General features: G+C 40.3%; 1 protein-coding gene across 1 annotated transcript in view; it reads left to right on the top strand.

Moving 5' to 3' along the window:
• Nucleotides 1-422: 422 nt before the first annotated feature.
• IL20RB (interleukin 20 receptor subunit beta) overlaps nt 423-10,004 on the top strand; it is a 41,455-nt gene continuing 31,873 nt past the window's right edge. Inside the window, exons 1-2 of the mRNA XM_032409166.1 lie at nt 423-431; nt 3,306-3,387. Coding sequence (XP_032265057.1) covers nt 423-431; nt 3,306-3,387 — 91 coding nt within the window. The remainder of the gene's footprint in view (nt 432-3,305; nt 3,388-10,004) is intronic.

The raw sequence follows: 10,004 nt of genomic DNA, 5'->3' as shown, positions 1-10,004 counted from the left end.
AAATGAAAAAATGAGGCTCATGGAGTTGCTTTCTTCCCATTCACATCAAAGGAGTACTACTTTTCCTATTCACTCCTCAACCTACAACTATCCCATGAGCCAAGCTCTCCACTGAAACTCTTCTTACTGAGATTACAAATGGCCTTCCAGGGGCTAAATCGAGGGGACATTTTTCAGTGATCAACTCAATGACTCTTCTGCACTCCTCCTTGATGATTTCCCCATCCTTCATCATTTCCAGGACCACAGTTTGCTCCAGGGCTACCTCTCTGACCTATTTTTTCTCCCTATATCTCCATATCTTTTTTCCTGTGCTGGTCCTTATATGTAGGTCTTCTCCAAGAGCACGTTCACGTGTCTCCTTAATCTACATACTCTCCTTGCATGTTTTCACCCACTTCCTGGTCTCTGCTACCGCTGGAATGCTGAAGGTAGGGGAAATGGTGCCATATCCTTGACACACATAAGAGTTGAGGCAAAGATCATTAACATACTAGAGACTGCTGCTGCCCATAGAAGCGTGTCAAATTGAAGTGTATCAAGGTGAACACATGAAACCTTCTTCTGTACCACCCCCAACCCTACCTAGCCTGACCTCACCTCTCCCTCCTCCTTTCCATTATTTTTTTTTTAAAGATTTTATTTATTTATTTGACAGAGACACACAGCAAGAGAGGGAACACAAGCAAGGGGAGTGGGAGAGGGAGAAGCAGGCTTCCCGCGGAGCAGAGAGCCTGATGCGGGGCTCGATCCCAGGACCCTAGGATCATGACCTGAGCCGAAGGCAGACGCTTAACGACTGAGCCACCCAGGCACCCGTCCTTTCCATTATTTTGATTGAGGTGCTGCCATCCACCCAGTTACTCAAACCTAGAACCTGAAAGTCATGTTTTCCTCCTCCACCCTCCTAATCCACTCTATATCTAAGAGCTATCAATTCTACCTCCTTCATCTTTTGAATTTAGTCACTTCTCTCTACAGACCTGGGAAAGCCTAGTGGAAGCCAACAGTATCTCTCACCTCACTGACCAGCATAGTTTATTCCTTGCCCTCCTCCCTCCAGTTTTGTCCCTTCCACTGTTTTCTCCACTCTAGTCATAAACTTTTTAAACCTCCAATTCAGGGAATAACATGATGAGATTTGAGGTTTTAACCCCTCTTTTGACCTTCATTGCTCTCAGGATAAACTCTTAACCTCTTCAACAAAGCATTCAAAGCTGTCTGGAATCCTGGATCTGTCTGCCTTTGAGCCTCATTTCTTGCCACCCAATCTTGCTCTTCAGTTGAACGAAACTTCTTGTGGTTTCCTAAGTACACCATGCCTGGCTAATTTTTTTCAGCATTTAACACTCAGGTTAAAAGTCACCTCTTTCAGGAAGCCTTCTCTAATCCTCCAGGCTAGGTTAGGTATTTCTCCTTAATGCTCCTATATTTCTTTGTGGATATTTCTGTCATTTTATCTTCAGTATTGATTTATGATTATTCCCATACCTATATTCATCACCAGTTGAAAAGTTATTGGTTTAGGACAGGGTCTATTGAATTCCCAGATTCTAGTACACAGTAGGCCCTTAGTGAATATTTGTTGAATGAATAAATAACTTTCCCAAAGGGTATAATGCAAATAAATTCTGAAACTGGAACCAAAATCTGTGGCACTCTAAAGCCCATGTTCTCCCACTAATGCACCCCACTAATGCTTACATCAAACAGTACAAAAAGATATGCAGCACCCAAAAGAATTGAAAGTAGGTCTTGAAGAGATGTTTGTACACCCATGTTCACAGCAGCATTATTCACAATAGCTAAAAAGTGGAAGCAACTCAAATGTCCATTGATGGATGAATGAATGGATAAGCAAAATGTGGTATGTACATACAATGGAATATTATTTAGCTTTAGAAAGGAAGGAAATTCTGTAATATGCTACAACGTGGGTGAATCTTGAGGACATTATGCTAAGCAAAATAAATCAGTCATAGAAAAAGACAAGTAATTGCATGATTCCATTTATATGAGATACTTAGTGTAGTCAAAATCATAAAGGCAGAGAGTATAATGGTGGTTGCCAGGGGCTAAGGGGAGGGGAGAATGGGGAGTTACTGTTTAATTGGTATGGAGTTTCAGTTTCACAAGATGAAAAGATTTATAGGGACGGATGGTGGTGATGGTTGCACAACAATTTGAATATATTAATACCACTTAAAAATGGTTAAGAAGGAAGTCAGAAAGACAAATATCATATGATTTCACTCATACGTAGAATTTAAGAAACAAAACAGATGAACATAGGGGAAGGGAAGGAAAAATAAAATAAGATGAAAACAGAAAGGGAAGCAAACCATAAGAGACTCTTAACTCTAGGAAATAAACTGAGGGTTGCTGGAGGGGGGATGGGTGGGGGATGGGGTAACTGGGTGATGGATATTAAGGAGGACACTTGAAGTAGTGAGCACTGGGTGTTATATGCAACTGATGAATCACTAAATTCTACCTCTGAAACTAGTAATACAGTGTATGTTAATTAAATTGAATTTAAATAAATTTTTTTAAATAGTTAAGAAGGTAAATTTTATGTTATGTGTATTTTACCAAAATAAAAAACAAATTTCAAAAAAATCCCTAAACAAACAAAGATATACTGCAAGGAGTCTTGGTCCCATTTTTCTCCTCCATCTTGCTGATTCCCACTCTCTGCTCCAAGGTAACCAATCTTGTTAGTTTCTGTATCTCCTTCCAGGTTTTCTTTTTGCAAATATAAACAAATATAAAGCTATAATATTCACCTTCTGACTTTTTAAAAGATATTTTTTTTTAACTTCTTTACTTTTTCTGGAGTATGTAGCAAAGGAGCTAGTAAGTACCCAGTTTGAATGAACTCACAAGATGGAGACTTGGAAGAAGATAGGATAGCTATTTGAGGAGAGGGTAAAATAATCTTGCTTGCTCACCGCAAGTGAGGCTTCTAGGGACATCCAGGGTCCCCCAGGACAGAGCCTTGGTCAGCTATCTCTCCTAGGCAGATTCTCAAGCTCCTCAGAGTTACCCTTTCTCTGAAACTCTCCTAGGCCACTCCCTCTGATGTAATATCTGGGTTTGGACAGAAAGGAGGGAGCTGTCTGGGCTGGCTCCTCTTTTCTGAGCTGTCTGGGCTGGCTCCTCTTTCTAGAACAATTCAGTCTTCACGGCAACTCAGACCTCAGCTCCAACATCTGCATTCTGAAGCAAGGATGGCTGAGATGGGCAGAATGCTTCATTCTGGAAGGAAACAATGTCCCAGGTCGAGCTGAATCTACCAAACACAGACCCTCTCTGTGGTTTTAGAAGAAATCTTGACAAGTCTTATCATGTGGTTTTTCTACGCCTTGATACCTTGTTTACTCATAGGTAAGTATGAATTAGAATATAGCCAATAGCTTGGGATTCAAATATAGGTTAAGAAGGTGAAAAATACTTTAGCAGAGTTTGGAGTTTCAATATATGTGTAGAACATCTTATGTCTGTTTTTAAGAATGTTTCTCACATCTTAAACCTTCATCCCCACTCACAAAGCAAAAGCCTGCCTTCTGTTCGGAAATCTCATTCCTAATGATCACAGAACAATTTGGAAAGATAAAGTATCAAAACAGATAGTCTAAAGATTAGCAGAGCTTCATGCATTTTATTATTTATCTCATCTGGTTTTAAAAGTACAACATGGTTATCTTGGTTTTTCTGTGTGTGCCTTGGAGATGTTAACTGTAAGGACAGGTTAAAGTAAAATAAAGATTCTAACAAAATATACATGAATAAAAGGCTTAATTGGCAACCTTAATATTGGGTATAAGACTTACAAAAATTGGATTTCTCCTGGTCACTGCAGAAAAAGTAGCGGTTAGGTACTCCATAGCATTTTTAAAAATTTGGTTTGGGGTATTTTCCCTACCAGTAAGATTACATAATTTTCTCTGCTCCATTCCTGGCTGCGTACCTACATGCTTTGTTGTTCCAAAACTGAAGCTCCTTAGTCTTTGATGTTTCTTCATGTCAAAACACTTTCAAGAGAAATTTCTAATTTTAATGCTCCAAGTTACTGGGCGCTTTGCAGTGTTGGTGGGAGCCTTGAGTACTTTCTGTCTTCTCTTTTTTCTTTCTTTCTTTCAACACTGAGGACTAATTGTTTTAGTTTAAATCAGGCAACAAATTAGTCTAAAGCGATTTGCAAATGTTTAGAATGGCTTTAACATCAAATTTATAATGTCCCTTCTTAGCTCAAAAACTTTGCAGTTCCCAATTGTTCAGCACATGGCATTCAAGTCTGCTGTTTGTTTCATGACCCAGCCTATTCAGGCCTCAACTCTATTCCCCACTGTTCTTTGACAACAAATAGGAACCACAGGTAGCTGCTGTCTTTACAATTGACCTGTAACACCCTCATTTCCTCCTCCCAGCTTTATGATTGTTATTCCCTACCAAAGCACCATCTCCAGTTCCTTTCCCCATCTCGAGCCCATACTCCCATCATCATTCCCTCCCCCTTTAGACTCTTCCCAGACTTCTCTCTCCTTTGACCCTTGACCCCACATACTCTGCTTAGGTGGGTTACTTCTGTTTCCTGCACTGGCCTGAGGGAAAGGCCTGGACATCTTTTCTGGTGTCCTCACAGCTGCTAGCATAGGCTAATCATGTTGGTTATTTGGTTAGTTAGCTGACTGACTATTGGTGAAACAAGTTGCCAGAAAAACACACCCCCACTAAGCCAGAGGGAGAATATGGGGAGGCTAAATGAGAAGGGGAAGGCTCAACATTTTTTTCCCGGATTCTTTTTCTTTTATTGAGGTGTAATTGACATATAACATTATATTACTTTCAGGTATACACCATAATGATTTGGTATTTGTATATATTGCAAAATGATGACCATAATAAATCTAGTTAACATCCATCATACATAGTTATGTAACCGAACCAATGTGAGTTGGCTCCTGACGAGTCAGAAACTGCACCAAGTTAATTTGTTGCACAAAGAAAACTTTTATTTGCAGCAAATAAGGAGATCATGGTGAATGGCTTCCAAAGCGGTTACTCTCCCAGGGTGAATGGGTTCTCTTTGTTTAGAGTTAGAATGAATATTTTAGATAGGAAAGCCCTGTCATGGTATATAGAGGTGGGCATAAGGTTGCACATGTGCCTTAAGGAAACATGCCTAGGCCCACATTGTATGTTATATAAATGAGGCAAGTGCTCCTCCTTGGGCGGAGATTTTAGTATTACAATGAAGTAAAGGTAATTGCCGGTCATTCCAGAGGTCACTCCATGGTCCATCTGCGTAGGCACTAGCCTGGGGTTTAGCTCAAACAGTCTGGGTGGTCTGGGGCAGTGGAAGGTGTTGTCAGGGCAGTCGCCATCCCCTGGGTGTGGTTTTGGGTTTCATTTGCCTGAGTTAAGAGGTAAGCCAAAAAGAAAGCTTAAGGAAAAATACAAGACGAAGGTTAGTGAGTTATATAAGCAGGTGGGCAGTAAATGGCAGGTCTTGGAGTCTTGCTGGTGACAGTTACACATTTTTTTTTCTTGTGATGCAATACAGTACTATTTAAATACTTCAAAATATGCAATACAGTATTATTTAGTCACCATGCTGTGCATTACATCCCTAGCACTTAACCGATTTCACTTAAAACTGGAAATTTTTACATTTTGACTCCCTTCATCCATTTTTAAATTTGACATTTTCTTCAGTGAGGCAGTCCAGTCTTTTAAGCCTTTCCTGAAACTCCTGTTTCAAACAGACCTGGAAATGAGTGTGCTCTTCTGCCACCTATAAACCTATACAGAAAAAACAAAAACAAACCAGTAGAGGAAACCACAAGGATGTTAGAGCCAGAGAGGCCTGTGTGAGTTTTGACTCCATCGCTCGCTAGCTCAGTGACTATATCATACAACTTCATTTTCTTCATCAATGAAATGGTTAAAAAAAAAAAGCCACCTTGAAATTGGGAGGTGTTTTAATTAAATGAGATGATGCAAACAAAAGCACTCCGAAGATGTCAATGTGTGCCACCCCCCCATGTTAATTATTATTATCTGTGGGTTACGTAAACAGATGGTGTTCTCAGCAAATAATTGCTTTAGCTGAGGTTGCCTTTGTGCAATTTTGACTATTTCCTCTGGATGGTGTAGGTGATTGCAATGAATTCTGCAAATTCTAAATGAACTTCTGTTAGTTACTCTAGATCCCTGGACAGATGGGTAGAAGTTCTTGCTCACCTTTATAGAATTCATTTGCCTTGCCCTGACCCTTCCAAATGATAGTGTGTGATTCAGGAAACTGATCCCTGCTACCACCACCACCACCACCACCACTCCCACTACTAGTATTTCCACTACTACTACTACCGACAACATCAATAACAGTAGCAGCAACAACAATCACAGTGGCCATTTCTGAGCTCACACTGTGCTCTAGTTTAGCAAAAATGTTCTCTTGACTTCTCACAATCCTGCAAAGTACGTGGTATTATCCCCATTTTACATACTATGAAACAGAGATTCAGAGAGGTTCAGTAATTTGCCCAAATGTATACATCTAGTAAGTGGGAGAATTGAGATTTGACTCTGGTTTGGCTGGTTCCAGAGCCTGTGCTCTCTGCAGAAGCTGAGACACTGAAGCAGGCTAGGAAAAGGGAGGACAGACAAAGTACAGGGAATAAAGATGCTGCTACCTTTTCTGAGCATTTGCTATAAGGGCTATTAGAAGTAGAAGTGGCAGAAGGGGACCCAAATGAAGGAGCTGATAGTAGACCCAGTGGGAGGAAGCCAGCATTGGCATCATTCTAGGGAGGAGATACAAGGATTTCTGCCTGGAAAATTTGCCCAAGGGCTTTGAGGTGGGTAGCCTTTACTTAGCAGCAAAACTGTCTAATGTAAGATAGATAGGGGATTAGGAAAAAGGAAGTCAGGCTGAGGCTAAATTCACTAAGGGAGCCAAGACCTGATTCACTTACTTAGTTTTCATTCATTTGGTATTTCTGGTACCTTCTGTGTGCTGGATTCTGGGCTAGGGGCTGATTATAGAAGAACAAATTGGAGTCCCTTGTCTTCAGGGAACATAGAGCCTGCTGGGAAATACATTTAAGTCTTTGACATTTGGGAACCTAACATTATAGTTTCAGCTATTCTTTGGCAATGAGAGGTAAGGTCTGCATTAGTGGTACTCAGTCTCAAATGCACATTGTAATCACCTGGGGAGCTTTTAAAACTATGAATGCCTGGGTTTCACAGCCAGAGATTCTGACTTAATTAATCTAGGGTGCTTCCTGGGCATTGGAATTTTTCAAAACTCCTGGCTGGGGCTCCTTAGAGAAGTGGTTTATTCCAGGACTGGGCAGAGAAAATACAGGACAAGTCTGGAGCATTTGTGGTAAGTAAGAAAGTACTCAAAAAAGGATGGAGTCCTAAATGAAATGAGTATTCTGGATTGGATCCTGGATTGGAAAAAAGAACATTAGTGGAAAAAGAGACGAAATTCAAATAAGTGTAGAGTTTGGTTAATGGTAATGTACCAATGTTGGTTTCTTAGTTTTGACAAATACATCATGGTTATGTAAGATGTTAGTATTAGGGGAAGCTGGGTGAGGATATGTAGAAACTCTGTGTGTACTGTCTGAAGTTTTTTCTGTAAATCTAAAATTATTCCAAAAATAAAAATTCTATTAATAAAAATAACATGTAAAAAGAGATTGAGGAGTGGGAGTAAATAAAAAGGACACAAGAACCAATCTGAAGGGGCACCTACGTGGCTCAGTCCATTAAGCATCTGCCTTCGGCTCGGGTCATGATCCCAGGGTCCTGGGATAGAGCTCCATATCGGGTTTCCTGCTCAGCGGGTAGCCTGCTTCTCCCTCTCCCTCTGCCACTCACCCTGCTTGTGCTCTCTCTCTGTCCAATAAATAAATAAAATCTTAAAAAACAAAACAAAACAAACAAAAAAACAATCTGAAAGAGCTCCCAATGGCCAAAGCTGGAATAATTTAACAAAGTAACAATAGAATAAAATAAATATTCATGACCCCATACTAATATAAGTAGTTGAATGAATGAATGAATCAATAAATGAGTGAATAAATAGTGGAGAAGGAACAGCTCTTCCTTACAGAATTCCAATTAATAAATAGTAAATCATGGTTAATTAGAACATCACAGCAATAATTGTTGCAATAATAGCCACTAGTAAGTGCTAAAATTAATGGATAAAAGTTTGAGAAGCAGAATATTCACACAGTGTCAAAGTATGTCCCCTAAGTTATTTATTAATTATAAAGGGGGAAAATGGTAACTTTTATAGTAGAGACACCACCTTAACCAAGTGACCAAGGTTAACATCACCTGCAATAAGACATTAACGTCATGTACTCCCTGTGAATACATGCTAAAAATGTATTACCTCAGTCAAATTATGGGAAAATATCAGACAAACTCAAACTGAGGAATATTCTACAAAACAACTGACTACTACTCTTTTAAAATTAACATATAATGTATTATTTGTTTCAGGGGTTCAGGCCTGTGATTCATCAGTCTTATATAATACCCAGTGCTCATTATATCATGTGCCCTCCCCAACGTCCATCACCCAGTTACCCCATTCCCCTACCCCCCTCCCCTCCAGCAACCTTCAGCTTGTTTCCTGAAATTAAGAGTCTCTTACGGTTTGTCTCCCTCTCTGATTTTGTCTTGTTTTATTTTTTCCTCTCTTCCCCTATGATCCTCACATGAGTGAGATCATATGATAATTGTCTTTCTCTGACTGATTTATTTCACTTAGCATAATACCCTCGAGTTCCATCCATGTTGTTGCAAATGGTGAGATTTCATTTTTTTTTTTTTAAAGATTTTATTTATTTATCTGACAGAGAGAGAGATAGCAAGAGCAGGAACACAAGCAGGGGGAGTGGGAGAGGGAGAAGCAGGCTTTCTGCCGAGCAGGGAGCCCGATGTGGGACTTGATCCCAGGAGCCTGGGATCATGACCTGAGCTGAAGGCAGACGCTTTACAACTGAGCCACCCAGGCGCCTGAGATTTCATTTTTGATGGCTGCATAATATTCCTGTGTGTGTGTGTGTGTGTGTGTGTGTGTGTGTGTGTGTGTGTGTGTCTTCTTTATCCACTCATCTGTTGTTGGACATCTGGGTTCTTTCTGTAGTTTGGCTATTGTGGACATTGCTGCTATAAACACTGGGCTACACATGCCCCTTCGGATCACAACATTTGTATCTTTGGGGTAAATACCCAGTCGTGCGATTGCTGGGTCGTAGGGTAGCTCTACTTTCAACTTTTTGAGGAACCTCCATACTGTTTTCCAGAGTGGCTGCACCAGCTTGCATTCCCACCAACAGTGTAGGAGGGTTCCCCTTTCTCCGCATCCTCGCCAACATCTGTCAGTTCCTGACTTGTTAATTTTACCCATTCTGACTGGTGTGAGGTGGTATCTCATTGAGGTTTTGATTTGGATTTCCCTGTTGCCGAGTGATGTTGAGCACTTTTTCATGTGTCTCTTGGCCATTTGGAAGTCTTCTTTGCAGAAATGTCTGTTCATGTCATCTTGATTGGATTATTTGTTCTTTGGGTGTTGAGTTTGATAAGTTCTTTATAGATTTTGGATACTAGCCCTTTATCTGATATGTCATTTGCAAATATCTTCTCCCATTCTGTCAGTTGTCTTTTGGTTTTGTTGACTGTTTCCTTTGCTTTGCAAAAGCTTTTATCTTGATGAAGTCCCAATAGTTCATTTTTGCTTTTGTTTCGCTTGCCTTTGGAGACGTGTCTTGCAAGAAGTTGCTGCGGCCAATGTCACAGAGGTTGCTGCCAGTGTTCTCCTCAAGGATTTTGATGGATTCCTGTCCCACATTTTGGTCTTTCATCCATTTTGAGTCTATTTTTGTGTATGGTGTAGGAAAATGGTCCAGTTTCATTCTTCTGCATGTGGCTGTCCAGTTTTCCCAACATCATTTATTGAAGAGACTGTC

The sequence above is a fragment of the Phoca vitulina genome, unplaced genomic scaffold (genome assembly GCF_004348235.1).
Source record: "Phoca vitulina isolate PV1807 unplaced genomic scaffold, GSC_HSeal_1.0 scaffold10, whole genome shotgun sequence".
NCBI classification, from domain to species: Eukaryota; Metazoa; Chordata; class Mammalia; order Carnivora; family Phocidae; genus Phoca; species Phoca vitulina.
This window is presented reverse-complemented; position numbering and strand designations above follow the sequence as displayed.